This window comes from Catharus ustulatus, chromosome 8 (genome assembly GCF_009819885.2).
Source record: "Catharus ustulatus isolate bCatUst1 chromosome 8, bCatUst1.pri.v2, whole genome shotgun sequence".
Taxonomy (NCBI): domain Eukaryota; kingdom Metazoa; phylum Chordata; class Aves; order Passeriformes; family Turdidae; genus Catharus; species Catharus ustulatus.
The window spans coordinates 13614018-13636428 of NC_046228.1; the positions used below are offsets into that span (position 1 = coordinate 13614018).

At 43.9% G+C, this 22411-nt stretch overlaps 1 protein-coding gene across 2 annotated transcripts in view; it reads right to left on the reverse strand.

The window, feature by feature from the left end:
• The window catches only part of ARMH3 (armadillo like helical domain containing 3), a 125182-nt gene that overhangs the window by 18192 nt on the left and 84579 nt on the right, over positions 1–22411 (reverse strand). For both annotated transcript variants that reach the window (XM_033066182.1, XM_033066183.2), the window contains exon 24: positions 15581–15659. In XM_033066182.1, the coding sequence (XP_032922073.1) occupies positions 15581–15659 (79 nt within the window). The remainder of the gene's footprint in view (positions 1–15580; positions 15660–22411) is intronic.

The window sequence follows — 22411 nt, forward strand, 5'->3', positions numbered from 1 at the left end:
CTTGTATTTAAAGTAAGTCAAATCAATATAGGACATGCTAGAGAAAACCAGCTAGGACTGGAGAAGGAAGGTATACATTTGGAGGGGCAGACATTAGAAAGATCCGTTCCCTAGTTCCTACTTACATTTCAGCAATTAGTGGAAGTGATAAAAGGCAGTCATTCAGTGGCCTGAGGAGATGCAATGAAGCCAAGAAAGAGGAAACACTAATCTCACCTGCCTGGTTACATGAGGAAAATGAACTGAAGTCTGTTCTCAGGGAAAATAAAAAACTTTTGAATACAAGCAAGAAGTCTGAATAGCCAAGAAACCCATTGAGTAAATAGCTGTTTGATTATTTGCACTATTTTGCAGTCCTTCAGTATGTTTTATGAACTAAGAGCATTGGAATCAATACACAAGATTTAAAACATAGGCTATCAAAGACTTACACAATGACAACACAGTTTTCTTCTTTATTTTTGTTTTCTCTCTAGTAATTTCTAATTCTCTATTTGTCTTTATGACTACTGCTGAGTCTTGAGCCAACACTTCCAGGCTTATCACAGTGACTCCAGGAGTCCTTTCCTGCATGACAAAGTCTAGCAGACTTAAAACTACAGTTTAATGATTCCGAGAGACTTACAAATTCAGTCTGCAAAAATGCCTTCTAAAGATAGGGCCCAAAAGAAGTAGAAGATCTGTAGTCAATTGGTTAGCTACAAATAGCTAGGAGGACTGTAGTAGCAGTATGCTAAGATAGCAGTAAGGAAGGGTAGACAGTGCTTGGAAGTTTGCATGACTCAACCCACATAAAAGTTCTAGCTCTTAAGGCTTTTACAAATCTGGAACTGGAAGAGACTGCTATAAACAGCTGGATCATCCTTACAGACAGCAAATTCTATAATGAAAAGAAAACTTCAGCTACAAAATGTCTACTCTAAAGCTGCAGTCCCAAAAGTGGTTTAAGTCAATCTAAGTGCAGGTCATCTAGCCTGTTATCCAGAGTCTGGAGTTCTTCCTCCAAAGGCATTCACTGCAGAAATAAGACATCCTACTGTGCAAGTCAGAAGGTTTTTGTTCTAAACACAAGTACCAAAGGTGTTGGGGACCAGGCAGTACTGACATCAGGAGGGACTGGGAAGGTAAAGGAGGAGTAGAGATTAATAAAATACTGAGAATGCAGCTGTGCAAGTCAGGTTTATAAGAATCACAGCAGTTATGAAATTCCTACCAAGACAAATAAAATCCCAACTAAATATCTCTTCATAAACCCCAGATGCACTTTGGGAACTTAGACTAATCTGCATTGCGTAGCAGAGGAAAAGGAATGGACAAAGTCTGTGATGAGGGCAGAAATAAGGAAACCAAATAATTTCTGATATGCTGAAGGAATGAAGCTTGTTAACATTTTAATTTGTTGAATTACTCCCTTTTGTGCTGTTGGAATGTATCATTCTTTTGAAACTCCATCTGGGCAATGACCAGAACTGAAACAGAACGAGACCATTAATGCTTGGAAGTATGCATGGCCAACACAGAAAACGTTTTCTGCCTGTAAAACCAGAACTGCTTAAACTTGACTGCTAAGTTAATTTAAAAGGAACATTTAAATGGCTATTGGGACAGATGGAAATGCAGAGGCTAATATCCAAGAAAATCACTAGCAAGGACAGGTCTGATGAGATGCTGAATGCTGTAGACTGAGATACTTTTTGACTAAAACAGAGATGTGCTGGAAAGCTGGCCAGCAGATAGTCAGCAAGGTGAAGCTGAGTGGGAGCAGAGACTTGGGCCTGGACCACATACAGAAAACAGCTCAGATGTTTCTGAGAAATCAAACTGCCTGCTGCTTATTGCTATCCTTCGCAGAGAAAGACATCCATGTGCAATCTCTGGAATAAACACAGAGGCACCCAAGGTTGTGACACTCATTTGTTTCTAGTCCTTTCTCCTTATACATGACAGAAACTATCAGAGCCCAAGATAATAGCTGTGCCTTGGAAGAAGAATTACTGGCATGGTTAAATGGCATCTTTCAATCAAAACATATTTGGAGAACAAAAAGGCCTTGTAAGCCTTGGAACACAGTGTTTATCCCATAAACATTTCTTCCACTTACGTCCTTCAAATATCAGACCTACCACCCCTTCAGCACCAGCTCTCTCACGATTCATATGCTCCCAGCAACAACCCCAAACACTACAGGAGACAAATCCCTTCAGAATTAGTAGCTGAGAAAGACTGAAAAGAGGCATCTTACCTCTATGACAGCAAGTTTTTATCTCCACAGACATTCAGGTGCTGGATGGGCAGGAAGGACAGGACACAAAGGTGAGGTTTATTGCTGACAGGCCAGATAAGAATACAGTGCTGGCTGTACACTCACCAGTGACAGTCAAGGAAAAACTGACTTGTGTTGGCACTTGTTTTCTCCAAAGGACGAGGAGAACAAAAGAACACAACCTATGCATTCTTTCCAAAGCACCTTTAGCTGTTGACTCTTCAGGTTGAGCTGATCAGCAAGTTGAGCAGCAAGCTGGAGAACTACTTGTCCACAATGCCTGGCCTCTGAATCAAAACCATGCACCCTTGGCTGTCACAGCTCTAAACAGAAGCTGCTGGCTACAGAGATGGGATACACTGAAGGTTTAAGTAAAGATTATGCCACTGTCCTGGGATATGAAGCTGATCACCAGTGCTTCTGCTTTCTCTATGTATTTCTCTTTTGCCATATATCATGGATCAGTACCTGCAGGATCTGTGATGGAAATATCATCTCCACTATAATTTCTGCAGTACTTGGAAGACACCATTGTTCTACAGCATAAAAAATCTCTGTGTGAGGATTTAACGCTCCCAAGTGCCTCTTGGACATCAAACATTTTGAAAACTATTAGCTCTGATGAGTTTTTGAATTAGGCTCAGGGAAGCCACTCGCTCTTTATGAGAAAAAGGTAGCTCTGATGTGGTAGAATAAAAATTACTGAGAAGGAGAAAGAGGAAGAGGAGGAGAAAGGAAGTCCACACAGTCCACATTGTCTGCAAACAAGGAAATGAGATTTGTTTTACTCTGTGATTCTGAAGTATATTCAATTTCAGCTTGAATTTCCACTGCATAAATTCAGCTTGGCTGAGCAATGTCCCCATTAGAGACTGTCCAAAGCAACAAAAAATGATCTACAAATGTTCTTTGAAGCTGAAGTTTCAAAGCCTTGGTGAGGTGGGGTTTTTTAGCATATTTTTGCATGAGCAACCCATAAACTCATCTCTTCCCAGAAGTTTGAAGAAGACAATATAAAGAAAGCAATTAGATACAGTGCATAACACAAGTCCTTATTGTTGCCAATTAATCAATTTATTTATTTCGTTCGTCGGTTTAATTTCCTCTTCCTACACCACAGAGCACAACTCTGGGTCTGTTTTCTATGAGTCAAAGGGATTAGATGACAAGCTGAAATCACTCACTAAAAGGACTTGAGGGCTTCAGTTCAGGGATTAATAACTCAGCAGCTTTTTCTCCAGATTTGAAAACCTTTAATTTGTACTGCATCAGCTGGTAGTTTTATTTGCACAACTATTTTTGTTTAAATGGGAATCAAACCCTGCTCTTCCCAAAATGCTGCTGCATTGCCCTCTTGATATTATTCTCACATTCAAATTTCTGACTGTACGTAAAGTAGATTTCATGCTTCCTTTGCAAAATTTTTAAGAAGTTGCACCTTATACTAATACACAAGTTCAAGTTCTACTTGGCTTTCCGTGACTAACCAGACATATCAGTGAGCAGTCCCCTGAGGAATTCAACACCACTAGAAGGCTTGGACCAGGACTCTCTGTGTCTTCAACTCAGTCTCCCACTTCAGAGAAGCTCTACAAAATGTTTGCCTGCATTTCACCACACAGGAACACACCTTTAAGGATAAAGTAGAGGGATCCTTTCTCACCTTTGGCTAACACAGAATAAATTGGTACCACACTCGTTCTGCTAAGAAAGCCAGTGGCAGAAGCTAAAGGGGGTCACGTTTTTAATTACCCTGTAGAGACTCTAATTTTACAGTTCTAAGTATCATTTGCTAAAAGGAATTTCAGTGAAATAATGCTATAATTTAACCCCAACACTTCCATCATCTTAGACTCTATGAATAAATCACAGAAGCAAGTCTGCAGGTTGAAACATTCAGGTACTTTAAAGGTCTGGGGTTTCTTGTAGCCTGAACTGGTCTGACTCGGGAAAGACTAAATTTCTTCCATATGCCTTTTTAAGGCCCAACTTGTGACTGTGCCTAGAGCTTTTATTTGGTGTATTTTCATAAACTGCAATAAGCAGAGCTGTTCACTTTGTTTACTGCTTCTAGACAACAACTGCCATCTACAATCAGTTCAGAGAGGACAGCAGGGCAGGGCTGGCAGCAGCCACAGGATGCAGTATAGCAGCAAGTGATGGTTGTGCATTAGGAAAGGTGCCATCGTTTTTCCTTCTCAACTCTCCAAAACATGTGAAAGGCACTAACCAGCAGGCTACCCAAGGCACACAGGGGCAACAAAAATGATATCCCTAGTGTCCTGTTAAGGCCCAATCCTAAGATGACTACCAAGGTTTTAGGAACCTACTGAACTCTGCAAGTCACAAGTCTCCAAAACTGATCCCAGAAAGAATTCAAACATCACAAAAACTGCAGAACTGAGAAAAGCAAAAAAGCAATGAAGTGACCTACTTTATATTCTGTTATCACATGTTGAAAGAGACCGAATCACAGAATGCCAGAAAGGCTCATGTAAAGGAATCCTCTCAAATGCGTGCACTGTCAGCAGTGTGACAGTGCACAGCCACCCACAGAAAAAAACAGGGCAGGGAAAAAAATCCAGTCAAATACCGTGCCAGAACAACAGTTCAGTACCCAGAGAGAAGGGAACATATAGTAGGAGCTATAGAGAACATAAGAAGCCTGAGATCTGAAATGCCACTCGCCCTTATCCCAGCAGGCTTATTAGAGGCTCTGCCAGGGAGGGACACTGAGCATCAGAACGATCTGATCGCCTTTTCCAAGAGCTGCCTTAAACATTTTGTGGTTATTTCTCCAGCATCTGTTCTTGACTCAGTTACAAGTGGTAGGGCAGAAAAATGTGCAGCAGTCTGTAAACACCCAGGTACAGCTGTGTAAGGTGACAGCCCAGAGCTTGGATTAACCTTTTCAATAATAACGATGTTAAGTGCTGGAAAGCAAGGGGCTTGGGGAGAGTGTAGGGAGGTGGTTTCCACCCTCCATCCCCCAGGTTTCTACAGATGAATACCATAAAAATAAAAACCACTTACTCCCCAGATTTAACTTTGCAGATTTTTGCACCATTCTTTTCTAAAGCAAAGATCAGGATCAAGCCAACTGGACATTTTCCTTCAAGTATCTTCACCTGACCTTTTCCAAACTCATCACAGAAAAAGGTCTCCCTGACATACCTAAGCTGAGGTCATGCTGACTTATGATCTCATGTAGGAAAAACATGGCAGCTTCAACCCTCATCTCACAACAGAACTGTTTCCTGCATCTTCAAATCATGCCTCGCTCAACTGAAGGGTTTCTGGGTGACAAGGAGGGATCAGGCTATGCCTTAAGCTAACAAGACCATACTTTAACAACTAACTTCTTGAGCAATTAGGACAGGAGTGGTTAGTGACCAATTTCTTTATGCTAAAACATTTGGTATGACATTAACTGCCCAGGCCCAGTACCACTTAGTCTTAGTTCTGATGCATCAACACACTAAATAGCAACAGAAGTACTTGAGGACTCAAGCAGTCCAGGATTATTATCCCTCTGGGCACTACTGAGGGTGGAAAGCTCAGCGAAATCTGCATGATGTGGAAAACTGTCATCAACCAGAGAAATTAAGGTTCAGATCATGTTAATATTCTCCCCTGCAAAAAGTGTGTCACGCTCAGGTATCTGCAAAGAGGCTGAGTAGCTTCTTTTTACAGCAGCTTTCTTTTTATTCTTCTGAGAAGGGGAGTTTAGCCCAGCAACAGACCTAAGTTTTCTTTCTTTGCCTATAAAGTGACTTGTAGGTGGTACTGTAATTAAAAAGGTCCATCCCTTAAAATAGAAAAGCACATCTTTATGGCTGAGGTGAGAACTAAGACTGTCGTGAGAAGCTTCCATCAAGCCACTAGTTTTCAGGAGCATCAACAACAGGGTAGAAAATTCCCAGCAAAGCAGCCTGGATGCAAAAAATTAAAGCAGACAATCAAAGTCAAAATTCCAGCTTGCCCACCTCAGCTCCTTCACAAATCCACATTTCTGTTTTCATCAGCAGACTGTTTTTGTTCTAGTGTTTCAAGATGTTCAACAAAAGGAGCACTTACTGCAAATGAAACACAGCCTTAAGAACTCTACACTGCAGTTACAGTTGCCTTTTTAAGAAATGAAAAGGATAAAACCACCTGCGGATACTGCAGTCACATAAAGCTCCATCTAGATCCATGTTCTGTGTTGTAAGCTGTTTACAAAATGACAGATAAACTTTGCAGTGACAGAGACAGCTAATGTTTCCTGCAAGTTGGACAGATGCCTGACTCCAGCAAACCACCAGCATAAAATAGCTGAGCAGAGGTTGGTATCTAGGTTTGGGGAGGGGTATATGTGTTTCTAGTGCAGAAGAGAACTGGAAAGGGAAACTCGGTCATTAATCAGCCAGCTAAGCACACTCTTGCTTTAAACACTCAGAAAGAGAACTGCTGACAGAGTAAGAGACATCTCAGGGCTCTGTGTGACCTTCAGATTCACATATGGATTGATTCCTCCTGAGTTTGGAACATTATTTGTCACTGAACTAGGAGAAGGCTGCAAAGTACAATGCATTACCTAAGTGAAAAGACTGATGCCTTACTTGCAGGAAGAGCAATTAGTTTGCTTTAAAATATGCTGAAGAAATTATAAGCAGAGGGGAGTCAATAGCAGTGCCCAGATTCTTAAAATATTCCCACAACACTGTTACTTCCAGCTCTGTATTGAGTTAAACATGCTCATGGGGCTCCAGAGCAGCTCAGTTTGCTCTGAAAAAGGTATTGCAGACCTTCCTAAAGCCAAAGCACCCCAAGAAGAGTTAGCTGGGCACTTCATGTGAGTTCCCTGATGCTAAATCTCATTGCTGTAATGCTGCCTTCTTGTCTGCCTCTGCAAGCAGCTGTCACTGTTTCAGAGACAGCAGCTCGTTCATGCCATCACAAATGGGAGAAGCACTCACAAGAAATTCTACAGCTTTCACATAGGACCCAAACCCAGCATTTTCTGAGTAGTCAGGAAGCCACAGAGTATGATTTCAACAGCATTTTCTGTGTGTTTTTACATCCAACTCAAAAACAAATGCAGTCTGCCGAATTACAGCTGTTGAGGAAAATACACTTGGGAAACCATGACAGGGTTTGTGCACAAATAAGCCTTCAGTACAACATTTCATTAGCAGGGTTCTGCACACAGTGACACTTGGTGGCAAAGTTTCCAACTATGAGGCTAAGGCATATATAGCAGGAGTCACTGGAAACAATATTTATTAGGTGACAGTCTGCACATTACCACCTTCTCCAATTGTTGATATTATAACAGTAGATTTTCCATACTTACCCATATCACTACCAGAAGTCATCCTAACTAAGACCTGTTTTCATGGAAAGATAAAAGCTTGCTAGTTTACACTAACACTGATACAACTGTGATTCACCAGTTAACATTGATCCAAGTGATGCTTGCTGGGTCACATCAGCTTATTTGAAAACCATATGTACTGTCAGACAATGCTCCATAACAATTCACCAATTTCCTGTCTGGAAGACCAGAATACATTTTTCTTCTTAGAAATTCTTGCTGTGAAGAAGTTATTGGTGGAGAACCTAAATCCACAGATTGGAAAATGTGAAAGAGGAACTCCTCCAAACTCAGGTGAAAGCAAACACAGGGTTATGAATTAATCCTTCTGCAGGCTTACACCCCTGCCAGCTATGAGGCAGATGCTGCTGCTCAAACAGCATGTGCTGCCAGCAATACTTAGTTCCCCAGGAGTTTATTTGTGCCTTAACTGAGCCATGGGGGAATCCAAGGGCCCTCTGACTAAGGCAGTGGAATTGATTTATAGCCTCTGGCACTTGGCTGATGAACCACCTTCCCAGCTTCCATCTCTCCAGACATCCATTCCCTCAGCTTGCTGTCTTTTGAGTGGCACATCTTGGTTCCCTGAGCAATTCCACTGCCTGCCTCAGATACCCCATGAAGACAGGAAGAGTGACACACAGCAGGGATGCCATCCTCTCCACTATTAAAAGGCTTGCCTTTGAGGTCCCTGCTGTGGACAATAAATTTCTACATGCTGTCTTAACATACAAACGTCAAGTGTCAGAGAGCCAAAAACCCTGATCTTCCAGCTGAGTGGAGCACTGCTCAGATGTGGCACCTTTTGGCTCAGCAGCATTTACTCTCCTGCTCTGGGAGGGGTGGAGACCACAAAACTCCATTTGTTTCTCACTTTGAAATCAGAGTGGTGACCCAATTTGTCGCTTTTGGGAAATTGCTGCAGCTCCAGCTAGAGGATCCAGAAAAGAAAGACAGAAAAACATCATCTGTAACAGTAGGATACTACCGGAGGGAAGGAAGAGTACCAGTCTCTAAATGCAAAAGTTTTACCCTAAAGAAGCCCCAGAAGGAGGAGGGCTGGCAGTCACTGCAGTCAGTCCCCTTTTGTGAGAGGAAAATGTGACTCCAGGAGTGGCTGCTCACAGCCACACTGCTGTCTGTAGCTGGCACAGCAGGCTGTAGCCTGTCTGCTTTTAGGACTCCCTAGCAGAGGAATGACTGAGTGTAAGGAAGCTTAGGGTGGAGCTTGGGACTAGAGTAACAAATCATAGTGCTACAAATCCTGCTTTACAGAGGATGACCAAAGAAGTTTGCATGGTATCTACAGGCATTATGGCAAAAGCCAACACCTATTGTTCCTGTTTCACAAGGGATTAAAGAACCTTCTCAATCTGAAGTTTTTACAAAATGCAAATTGGATTGTGCGTTCACACAAGCCAGACGTTGACAGCTTCTGCTTTAATCATAGATGTGCAGAGTTGTAATTTAATCTTTATAAATGCAGACTGTTTTGATCATTCTGTTGCAATCCTCTGTGGAGCTTTCCCTGCCCTATGCAGGCACTTAATAGTGAAGGGAATCCATAACACTGCTCCACACTTCCTCAGCAGCTTTCCCTGGCAGATCACACAGCACTTCAAAAGCTGCCTGGCTCCCCAAGGGCTCCCCACTGGCTTCCCTCACTCGGGAGGACACAGGGCTCAAGGTTTGCACAAAGCAGCACAGTGAGAGCAGGAAGAAGTTCAGACCCCACCCTGCAGCCCCTTCCTCTAGCTACTCACAGCCCCTTTTCTAGGTTTAGAAGCAATAAAAAGCAAGTATGTGCAAAAGAAGCACATATCAAGCAAATCTGCCAGGCATCTGAGAAGTGCTTTGTGAAACAAACTCACTGTAAAGAGGACAAGCATTGGAACTAGAGCAACATCAGCCTGTCTCTACAATGTGGACTGGAAGCTTATTACAAAGGTGAACCTAAGGTTTGTGCTCTGCACACTCCAAGCTGTGAATCAGGCTGGGCTTGTAACTCACACCACTGGATGCAGCTCCTATAGCCCCAGAAGCACAGAAACTTATCTAGCTCCAGGAGACTGCCCTCAGTGGCAGCCAGCAGAGAGTAGTAGCTCCCCAAGGCAGCTCTTCCAAGCCAAGTCCCCAGTGTTCAGTGGTCACTGGTACTCCTGCATCTTCAAGCCCTTATCAGTCCCTGTTGTAGTGGCAAAACCAGGTGAGGATGTGAAAACAGCCATAATAACCGAAGGCAAGCTTTGCTTTGAAGTTTAATGGACTTATTTTGTTACTAGTTTGTGTTTCAAGGCAGTCCCTTATCAGTCCAAGAGGGCAGCTCATAAAACTGGTGAAAGCAAGACACACCTCAGCATCTGCAGTGCACAAAGGGTGGAAAGCCTCCTCTGCTCCAGGAGGTTTTTTGGGGTCATGCTGCCTCAGAGGCCAAGAGCAGCTAAAAGTGCCACCAACAGTAAGAGGAAGGATGCTGGGGTTCCTCTGTGTTGAGCCTGAAGGAATGGAATGGAAGGGCTTCTCCCATTTTTTACTGGAATAGGGCTGCATCTCTCCAGTAGCAGCTGTTTTTAAAAATCAAAGTCCTCCTTTTGTCTCTCTAATGGTCTAGCACAGTTGTCCCCCCTCCTCCACTGACGCACAGTTTACTGCACTCTGCATGTTAATAAAAGGCACTACACAGCACAAAGTCACTGCTCCAAAGCTCACCTTCAGCTTCAAATCTCCTTGCTGCAAAGCTGATCAGACCTTGGAGCCTGTTCAGACCCATTCAGTCTGGCACACTGCATAAAGCACTCTGAGATGTTAGCAAATAGCAGGGACATTTCTCTGATAAAAAAAAAACAAAAGCAACAACAACAAAAAGAGGAACGATAGCTAGACCAGAGAAAACTCCCATCAGCTAAGCAAACCAGCAATTTGCCAATTCCAGAAGACTTTTTATACAGATCCTTTCCATTTTCACCCAGTGCAGCTCTGCTCTTTCTATTTAAACTATAAAATCTGTTTCAAACCATTAGTCATGAGTAGGTGTCTGTAATGAAACCATGAAAGCCAACATCCCTGCCTCATTTGCAAAGACAGGATGACTTTAAATTAAGGCCTTGCCTTGGTGATCCCTCCTTAGCTGGAGTTTCACATTCCCACTACTGCATGCAACACAACAGTAGCAGACTTGAGACCTTCCACCCCAAAGCTCACTGCATCTCAGTAGTGAAGCACCATTATGCCAAGACCATTATAAAGTATTTCTCAAGTCCTCATGACATGTTACATTAATGTAAGAGATTAGGGGGATTTACTGTGGCAGTGCCTAGCATTGACAGTACTCAGCATTCAAAAAATATCAAACGCAGACACTGCCAAGAGGCTTTTAACATCACTGCCAGCAGTGCTAAAAAAAGACAAAGCATTTGGTATCTGCCAGTGGGTTTGCTACTAGTTATGGAAACCAGAACAAACGGAATAAACCCTGACATCAATGGCTTGGAATTAAAACATTTTAGGGCACCTACAACCAACTACACCCTTTTGTGTCTTTCTATGCAAGTCATTGTGGAACCTCCTTGAGCAGCACTGCAGGTTAGTCCCTCAGAGCCTTACCAGAAGGCAGTGTGGATTGGGATGGCAAGGAGGAGCATTCAGCATCTGAGGTATGATCCCAGTGAAAGAGAAATTGCTTTGTGAGATGGCCTGACCAAACTGGATTGCAGCTACTGGCAGTGCTAAGTTAGTGATTGGACTAGATGATCGTAAAGGTCTTTTCCAACCTGAAATAATTCTATGGTTCTACCTGAGTTACAATGGTACTACAGTGTGAAATAACCCAAGTATTACACTCATTTGTCACTATTTCAAAAGTGATAGTTGTCCTGTTTTTCCATCACAATCTGTTCTGGCTCCCAGCACTTTCCATCTGCAATTACCAGACATAGAACAGGTGTTCACAGCAGTCTCTCACACTGAACTTCACCTCCATTTTGGACATAGCATAATGTCCCCACTGTGGCTGGAAAGAAAGAGGGGTCTCTACTGAAAAAAAAAAAAGCACAGAGGTGTTCCTGACTAACAAGCGTTACCAGTCCTGTGTGTCTGACATCTCAATTTTAAGACCCTTAGATAGGAAATCGTGGAGACAAAAAAATGCCAAAGAGAAAACAAGACCTTAGTGAGCAACTTTCTAACTGGCACAAGACTTGATTGGCATGCAACACATTCCTACTCAGAGGGGGTTCAACCAAAACTACTACTGTGTTCCTTTCACTTCAGCTTTTCTTGAAAGCTGTGCTACACTGCTATCAGGCAGACAGCTGCCTTCTTACAAACAACTGCTCTTTCACATCCAGAAAAGGGTAGATGTGAGACCCCACCAAGACCCTTCATGCTGTGTTTTCATCCTTTCTGTTTGTCTGCATTTGCTCTTCTGGAGAAACTCTTGTGTTGCTGTTTCTCGCTGCCTTGACCCTGTTCTCTACAACTGCTTATGCTAGAAAATATTTTGGGAGCTTCTCAGATCAGATATGGCTCTGAGGAAGTCTTCTGCCTCCAACATATTAAGTACAAGGCAGTCCAACCATCTGGAAAGTACAGATAAGCCTATGAATTCATTTCATAAAAGGCTATTTTGCCCTTTGACTCAAGAATATACCAAAACCTCTTTGAAGACATGAGAATAATCACTTGCATGGAAGAGCTAAAATTACATTGGCGGTTAATGGCCAATCCGATCTTTTTGACTGTGCAGCATCTTTCAGTCCCTTAAAGGATGTGCAGGGAGGAACCAAATGTGTTGAGAGAGAGAAAACCACAAAACAACAAATTAACACTGAAGTCAAATTTAACAAATTAGCAAGTGAGGAAAGATGCCAATAACTTGCTAAGACATTCCCTGCTTCATGGTGAGGAACTATAGCAAGGTCAAAACAGCTGATGACTAGGAAGGACTCTGAGTTTGCCTTGGCAAGGAAATGCTTTGCAGAAGGCACTGAGGTTCCCATAGTGTTTATAGACTGAAGTGACACATGGTTCACTTGCCCCTGGGAATCTCCCACTGTTTGCTGGAGACAATATGGGGTGGAAAAGGTCTTTCTGATCAGAACATAAGGATAAACCCCCTTAACACTGGATAAACCCCACAAAAGTCAGCAAAGCAGTTCCATGAAGTCTTACAAATATACTTGCCTAGACCAGAAACCTATATATTCAGACTATGGTTCCTGGAAATCTCTAGGGCTGAGAACATACAATGGCATTAATAGCCCATGCTTAAAATAATCCCATCATTTTCAAGGGCCTACAAATCCCCCCAGCATGTAATATTGTTAAAATTAATGCTTGTAAATAAAAAAGGAGAAAGCACTGGAATGACAGATTTAGAATAGTAATAAATGGACATTAGTAATTAACAAGGTAATAAAGGCTTCAATAGGATTAGGAAAAGAAGATAGAGCAAAATCTCTTTCAGCTGATTACTTACCTACGTTTAAGGATATTAAAATATGAAACTAAATAATTAAATAAATAATCTCACACATGAACAGGGTGTCAGAATTTAGCTTCAGGTGAATTTGAAACAAAGCAGAGCATCTGGAAATTCCCCTTCAGACAATGCTATGTCAAAGATATAGCAGGAGATTCTCAGATACCACAGAGGAGTATAAGCAGCCATATGAGAATCTGGTGAAAGACTGGTGTCTGAGAAGGAAATCTTCATTAAAAGGAAAGTTTGACCCTTAAAATTCTAAAAGCAAATGTTTTCAGTCAAGAAATAACAGCCTCCTAAAACTACTGGAATAACTCAAAGGAGAAAATGACCAGTCCCAAATGTAGCATCTGTGTGTGGACACACAAGCTAAAAGATAGCACTAAATATTTCAATGTGGTACACTTGAAAAGATTGGGCTATGAAGGATGGTGGATTCTGTGTACAAAGTATTTCAGGAGAGCAGAGAAATAGGTAATTAAGTGAATACAGAAATTAAAGTAGAGGTATAGCTGGAAAGAAAAACAAAAAAGGAAAGAGACTGCAGCAGCCAAAAGGCAAGCTCGATCCCTCCCCTTCCCACACACAGGCTGAACAGCTCACCCAATGAAAACAGCAAATTCTGTTAGCCCACAAAAGCCAGAGCCTGGCCTTGATCTGGGCCAACTACCAGTATGTCTCATGTACTTACAACTACTGACAGAGGGGAAACCACAGTCCAAACACAGACCTGAGCTCATTGGCATAACTGAAAGTGGAGGCAAGAAGTCTCCATCCCTCTCCTCCTACTGCAGTAAATTGCAGAGTGTTGAATAAACACTCTGGGACCACACACTCCCTTCACCACAGTGACATCTCCCTTACATCTCTGCAGTTCATCTGGGGCTATTATTGCTTTATTTTGTTTGATGTTCTCCCTACGTTGAGAGAAAGCACGAAGGGAGAAAAGAAAAAAGAGAAATCTGTCTGTCTTTCAACTTCCTAATCATCTTCCTCAAAATGCTTCATGCATCAGCACTGATTTCATTATCTGCCTGCTGCTAGGGATTTTATTTAAAGAATAACACACAAGGAAGAAAGGATTTAACCTGACCTCCCTGAACTGCTGGGGGATGAATACTACACAGAGCTGACAGTGAAAAGCTAATTTCCTTTCTCAGACTAACTCAAAGACTATGCAAAATTCCCCTTTATCCAAGCCTCCAGTTTTAAATTGGGCTATCAAAGGCTTTTCTTTTTTAGAGACCCGGGTTGATGTAATCAGTACATCATCAATGAATGAGGATTGATAACACAAACCATCACAAAGCATAGCTGTGGATACAGTGACTCTCAGAGGCAGAACAATAAAGAAAATTAAGTAAATTAAAACCAGTATTCTTCTATCCAACTATACCGAGAAGAGAATAAAAACCAGTAGGGGCCACCTTTTTTTCCCCCCACTGCATCAGTTCAGCATTCATCTGAAGTCTTTGGGGTGCTACGTATTACAGATCAAGTAGGTTAATAAATGAAAAGGTTAGTGGGAAACAGGGAATGGTATAATCAAGAAATAGTAACAATATCATGGACAGAAAGAGAAATGAATTGCAGAGCAGAATACAGTCAGGACCTTTTAGCAAGCATAAGTATAGGATCCCATCCAGTGGAAGGGACAACCCAAGGTGACTTAAATGAAGTCTGTCCTGGATTGCATAAAAAAATTTCTTCGCCAGAAGATCCAGAGTTGTTGATGCAGCTTTTTCTGGGATGATTCCCCAAGCTCTCATGGCAGCTCTGCATTTTGTCCACCACATGCTCCTGCAGAGTCATTTTTCTCTCTAAGAGTGATTAATGTATAATTCTAATATTTTATTTTGGGAAATAGGCCATCTCTTCCATTCCTGAGACCACTCACAGAAGCCTATTTTCAAAAAGCCACATTTACAAATTTATGCAATACAAGCAGAACATGAAGATAGCAACCAGGCCAAATTAAGGAAGGGAAACCTAATATGATCACCCTTTTTATTAAAAACCTCTATTTTTTAAAATTGAGCCCAACCCAATTACCCTAAAAAATCTCTACGAGATGTTGTCAGAGTTCTAGGTCCCCAATATAACCAAAAGAAAAAAAAAAAAAAATCTATGCTCAACAGTTCTCTGATAACTAAGTTCACTGCCAAAAACTTCCTGTCCCATTCTAAATGCCAGCATCTTCAGTCTCCAAACACGCTTGCTGACAATGCTGAATATTCTCCTTGCTTGTACCCATCCTTCTACATTTGTGGGACCAAAAACCTCTGTAGGTAGTGGTAAAATTGGCTAAAGCAATTCTTGTTTTTCTTTCTCCCACCCAGATCTGAACAAGGAACATGAAAGTACCACTTGCCTCTCTCTTAGTGCTGCCACATTATCAGTCCCAGGGAGCACAAGGTATTCCTGAACACTCACATTCCACAGGTCAACACGAAAAAAGGCCACAGCATGTCTGGCTTACCTGATCCTCAGAGAGCTGTGATATGTGATTCACTGCAGCATACGACTCTATCTTCGGGTTGAAGTGATTGATGATGGCTCTGAAACAAAGGAGGGAAATTTTCAGAGGTCTCAGGAACAGCTTAGAGATGCAGTAGAAATTCCCTACCAGTCTGAGCAGGTGCACATGGAGCCAGTCCTGCAAGAAATTCCTCCCTCACCTCAAAGTACTGTTTGCTTTGCCAAAGGCATGCTCCCTGCCGAGGCCAATGCAGATCCTGACACAAGCTCATTGGAAATTGCAAGCACAGGAACTGTCCTACACATGTGTGTATTTGTCCCAGCAGACTGTGCTTGCTACTCTGGCAGGAGGAATTGCTGGGAGCAGGCTGCAAATTGCCCTGCGTTCCAGGAGAGTGACAGCAAACCTGGCCATCACTGCCCCGTCCTGCTCAGGGAACTGCAGCTCCTCAGTGTCACCTGACATTTTGTGGAACTTTGTTGCCTTTGATATGATGAAGCTGATGGTTTATTGCTTTGGATTTTCACTCAGTTTAAAATATTGTAGCTGGCTCTTCATCCATCACTGCAATCACCAGATCTTGAATTCTTACCATATTGACTTTAGTCCTCAGACTCACTTTAGATCATTAGAGATAACTTATGTCAGTGTCCCAAACACAGCAGCAAATAGTGGTCACTCCTGCCCTTCTGCCTCATTTCTCTCACTGGCTGCACCAATCCACACCACTCCCTTTCCGTTCTAGGTGGATCTAGAAGCAGATGTGAGAAATCTAAAATTGAAAGCAGAAGAGCAATAGGGAGGGAAAAAAACCCCACCAAACTGCAGCTGGAGCACTTCCTCAGCCTTCTTTCTGTTTGCCAGGTGCTGCTGCAAAGGTAACTGGTAGGTCAGTGAAGACTCCCTGGGATAGAGTTTGCAAGTGCTCTAGTTGGGATATTACTCATGAGACCCACTGCTGAGGTAAATATTCATCATGGGAACAGGCCATGTCAGTGCTCAGCACAGATGAGTTCTGACTGTGCCTGGAGAACACTTGCTCAGCCAGATTACACTGCAGCAGCAGTCAGGGCTTCCACTCTCATATTCATCAGCATGAAAATTCACTCTGGTTCCCTCTGTTGTACTCTAATGGGCTCTCTCCTCTCCACTCCTCCCCCTGCAGAAGGACTTTCAGCTGCTTTCTCCAGACCTCATCACAGCTAAGAGCTTGTGCCCCAGTCTAGGAATATGTGATATTCAGTGGTGCCAATCAGAGTGAGTGGGTAAAAACCTACCTAGAAGCATGCTTCTTTAAATAAGCAGATAAAGAGTGTGGAAGGTGTGGAGAGTGGGAGGGGGAAAAAAACACAACCCAAAAAAATCCAACCCAAACAAAATCTGCAATTCATATGCTCAAAGAATTGTTTCAGTTGTAGGGGGACCTTTAAAGCTCATCTAGCACAACTCCCCTGCAATGAGCAGACATATCTTCAACAAGATCAGGTTGCTCAGAGCTCCATCCAACCTGACCTTGAATGACTCCAGGGATGGGTCATCTACCCTGTTCCAATAACTCACCACCCTCATGGTTTAGAACTTCTCATATATAATCTATACCAACTGTCCTAGTTAAAACCATTAGTCCCTCATTCTGCTGCAACAAGCTCTCCTAAAAAGTTTTTCCTCAGCTTTTTTGTAAGTCCCCTTTAAGTACTGAAAGGCTGCAATAAGGTCTACCAACAGCCTTCTCTTCTGCAGCTCTCTCAGCATGTCTTCACAGAAGGGTTCATCCCTCTGAACACTTTCACGGCCTCCCCTGCACTGGCTCCAACATGTCCATGTCTTTCCTAGGCTGAGGACACTAGAGCTGGACCCTGCACCCCAGGTGGGGTCTCAGAGAGCAGAGCAGTGGGACAGAATCATCTCACTCACCCTCCTGGCTGTGCTACCTTCACTGCAGCATTCCCAGCCACACCTCATCAACACATCAGGTGCCAGTCAGCACACAGGGCCAGTCACTCCTGCAGCTGCTCCTACGGCATCTGTACACACTTGGCACAGGGGCACTTCTGCCTTCTCACCAACCTTGACAGTTACATCCAGAAAAAGAATTCAGCAGTGCCTCTACCAGGCTTCCTGTAATCCCCTCCTCTCTAGAGAAGGACAAACACACAGGTGGAGACATGCCCAGACTCTTCCCATTTAAGTGTGACCAGAGTCACAATCACACTGCCCATCAGCCAGCCTCTCCAACACTCTGGCTTTCAAGCTGCACGTTTCATGCCTGGCTGGAGTCATATTTATACTCCTACAGGACACACTGCAAGTTATTGAAAGAAAATGGAACACAGTCTTACAACAACTTAACTTCTGGCTTGACAGAAGGTTTGGCAGCTCAGAGGGGTTCAGTGCACTCACATGGTTCCAACATTTACCAGGGAACAGATTTAGCATTCATTTTTACCCACTGCTGTGAAGCACTTCAACATGGGCTGCCTGCTCACAAAGTCCCTGCTTGAATCTGAGCTAGTGGAGCGGCACCTGCAAGCACAGCTGGGATTCACCCAGTGAAAGCAAAACCAGCAACCAGCTGCCACTGCAGTAAGAATCAATAGACATTAAGGAAGGAAAATAATTCAAGTCTCCTTCCTCATTTCCTGAAAGGTGAATGGACAACTCCTCAGTGATTAGATGAAGTTCAGCTGTTTAATTTGTTTTAACTATGAAGAATTCCTCCCCAACCTGACCATCTGCAGAGCTGTTTTCCTGAACCCACAGGCAGTCTGGGGCAGAGAAGCATGAAGAGCTTGGATTCAATCCTGGCTCTGTGTAGCCAGGCTCTTACTGCCCAACATACCCACCCTTCTCACTCATCTGCTATGAGAAACTCCATAGATATCCAGGCCAAAAAGCACCTTTCTGCATCAGCTACTCTCATACACCTCTGCTATTCTTCCATCTCCCAATATATATCTTGTCCCTGGAGCATGTTTTTAGTAACTGGCCTCCTGGGATATTCACTGATTAAGAGCTGGAATTCACTTTGCAGAGATAGCTCTTCACTGGCATTTGATCCTGAGACAATGGGAGACCAGAACTCTGAAACACAGTCTCCCTGCTATTGACAAAAGAACCAGTGGTTCTGCCACCATTCGTTCCCACACCAGCACATAACAGCTGATCCTTGGCAATGATTTATTTTTACACTGTGATTGCTTCAATTACTGCCATACCAGCCAGTAGCTTTGGGGAGGGGGAAGGGAGTGGTTAAAGCACTTAGAAAAGATTTGTGATGATGTGTTCTACTGAGATCTTCATATTGATCATGGGGTGAAAAAAAGAAAACCCTTGTGTTTGGTATTCATGAAGCACGAACATCTTCAACACAGTTGTAAAGCAAGGAAATGGTGAAGTGTCAGCTGAAAGACAAAATGCTGTAGTTCCCACACAGCTTTCCAAAGTACGTGCACTTATGTGTTTCCATACTGCCAAGTCCCTCAGTGGCCATTTGTCATACAAATTTCACAGCACTTGTGGGACACAATTCTCCAGGGACTGAGAGATGTCACTTCAGCAACACTGCCTCCTCTGACAGATCCACAGCTCAGCAGTGAACTGCCAAGAGGGGACTGTCACTGGACAAAAGAAGGATGCTAAATAACAGAAGGTTCAGGAATTAAAAACCTGGCTCCCAGTGTCTTGTCTTGAGGTTAATCTTAGTGCTCTAAGGCAGATCACAAGCCATCTCCACATTCTTTATTCCTCAGTCTCCTGGGGAGAGATGTTGATCTCCCAGTAAATACATGAGGCATACCAGAGTTCTTCAAAAAACACACACATCACTTCTTCATGCAGCTCTTCAAGCTACCTACACACCATGATGCCAGAAACATGTAAAGACACATATGAATGAACCTGCATATTTCTCAACCTAGGATACTTTCATTTATGTATGTTTGCATTTATTGCATATTTATTGCATTCAGTTAATTCTTCATGAAAAAGAGAATGATAGCAGGAAAAATCACCCTGATTTAGTAACCTCAAAGTGCAGATGAATCATTTATTTGTGCTAGCTGTATCAATCTTGTTATTAGACAATAAAAGCAGGTCCCACTGTAACAGGTATTGTACCAATCCAGAGTGGGGGAAAGCCTCTGTCCCAGGGGTTAAGGATCTCAAAGAGAGAAAGCACAAAAAAGCTCACTGGCAACAGAACATGTAACAGTGCTGCTACTTACTGAGAGTCACAAAACACTTCAGTTTGAGATAAACCATGGATAGAAAAAACACAAAGAATGCTGAAGAAAGAAGTAGAGAGATAGGAAAAAGGAGATAGAAGGGCAGATAGGATCAAGATAAACAGAGGTGAAAAACTGCAGAACAGGGAGGATCAGTGAAACAGCAACTGATCCCAGGGCAGTTTGTCCTCTGCAAACTGGAAAGCTCCAACCAGTAGAAAGTTTCTACTTTGGTTATTCTTGAGGCTGCAAAAATTGGTCAGTCCTGAAGTGACTGTTACTTGCCCCTTCTCCCTCAAAAACACATATGCTGGAAGTTGAGAAGCAGAAAATCTCCGTGTGGACCCTAGTGATTATTATGTTCCCCAAAGAGGGACATCACACTGTGGCTCTCACCTAGAGAGAAGGAAACCCCCCCAGGAAAGCTGCATTCCCCTCCCATCATAGTGCCCAGTACAACAGGACTTGCTTTTGTAGTGGTTGCAGTAGCTCTCCAGACAGTAACATTTAAAAACTTAGGTTTATAGCCTTTAAAAAACTGCCTAGAGTTACTCCTCAATAAACAGAAACAACCAGTGCTGCCCTGCAAAAAGGCCCAGAGTAAAAGAACTTCTGAAGACACAAAGTCTGACTGGAAAGGGCTCCTAGGAAAACTAATATGGCACGTATGGAACTAAAAGGTTTAATTACAGTAAATTCACGAATACAAGCCGCACTGAGTATAAGCTGCATCTCTGGGTGTTGGTAAATATTTCGGTTTTTGTCCATAGATAAGCCGCACCCGAATATAAGCCGCTCTGTCGTTCGCAGCGAGGACCCGCGTGCAATTAGTAACAGAACCGCGGGAGGGCGGGGTTTACTGGCTGAGCTAAAGCTGTGCAGGCTCGGCCCGCTAGGGGCCGCTGACGGGGCCAGGTGGCCCAGCCCGGTGCTGCCGCTCGGGGCCCGCCGCCGCTGCCCCTGGGCTCGGTCACCCCGGGTCGGCGCTGCCCTGCGGTGGCAGGCAGGGACGGAGCTTCCCCCGCTCCTACGGCAGCGGCGGCGGGCGGGGACGGAGCTTTCCCGCACCCGTGGCGCCGGCGGCGGGCGCGGACAAAGCACCCCGCCTCCTCCCCGGGCCGTGGCAATGGCTGCGCGGGGCTCCCGTCGGCTCCCCGAGACGCGGCAATGGCGGCGCGGGGCTCCCGTCGGCTCCCGGAGCCGCGGCAACAGCAGCGCCCCCCCCCCCCCACCCCCCGTCGGCTCTCCGGGCCGCGGCAACGGCGGCACGGTGCCCCCCTCTCCTCCCCGGGCCGCGGCAATGGCGGCCTTCCTCCCCCCCCCCCGGGCTGTGGCAGAGGAGGGAAGAAGAGAGCTCTCCCGCCTCTCTCCCTGCCCCCCGTGCTGCCTGCAGGGAGCCAGGGCAACACGGTAACACTGTAACAATCGTGGAATGCCGGCTTTTACTGGCAGGTGCTTGGCTCGGCACTCTGGCTGGCACGTCTGGGGTTGTCAATGTCAGAAAATTATTCACATATTAGCCGCCCCTGACTATTAGCCGCAGTTCCGGGTTTCCACCAAAATTTTTGTCAAATTGCTGCGGCTTGTATTAGTGAAATTACTGTAATTTCATTTAATTTGCCACTAATTGTAACATCAGGTGTGAAAAGTGAAATGCACCAGCAACACGAAGGTACTGGTCCCAGAATTAAGAGGATCTTCCAGCCCAGGTGACCCACCATGGTAAGAAAGGTACTTTGCCCTCCTTAACCTCACAATGAGCTGGTCTGTGTCCAATGCGCAGGGAAAGCAAAATCACTATGCTCAGGCAGGCAGCATTTCTTCAGCACGTTTTCTGTGACCTCCAGACTCTCCCCATCAAGTTATTGCAGATGAGCTGTCTAATATCCACTCTTGCCTGACAGTAGCTACATTGCCAGAGTCCCATAAGACAACACTGTCCTCTTATCCCAAGCAGCAAAGTAAAGCACTGTGGAGGTGCTGAAAGTAGGCTAAGGGAAGAACAGAAAGGCTGCAAAGCTTATTATAGAGATGGGAATGCTGAGCCATCATTCTCTGCATGAACCTGGCCTTTGCACCTACTTCACAGGTCCAGCATATTCTTGTGGATTCCCAAACATTTCTTGTACAATAAAAGCAACACCACAAGTTCGCTTCTTCCCACATTCCGCTAGAGTGGAAGAGAAGCAGCAGCTCTTGGCTGTTATTTACCCCTTCACAGGAAATCAAGGGTGACTTTATACTCACCACAGACATTCATCTTCTCATCTGCTCATGCCAGCACAGAGCAGTGGGCAGTGGGGAATGCATCTCAGTCTTCACTGAGTAAAACTGAATGCACGGCAAAAGCAGCCAGTTCACTCGCCCTCTGCAGTGAAAACTGGCACATCTGAGGTGGACAAATACTCCAGCATGCACTAAGCTTCATCCATTATGAAGGCTACAAATAGGCAAGCAGGAAAGGGCATAGTTCTTTCATCACACTCCACAAAGCTGCTTTACTACAAAAAAGAGGCTGAGATAAAGTAGTTGTTGTTCAGGAACAGCAATCAATAAGTAACCAGTTTCTCTGTGATTTGTCACAGCAGTTTCCTCTCCATCTGACACA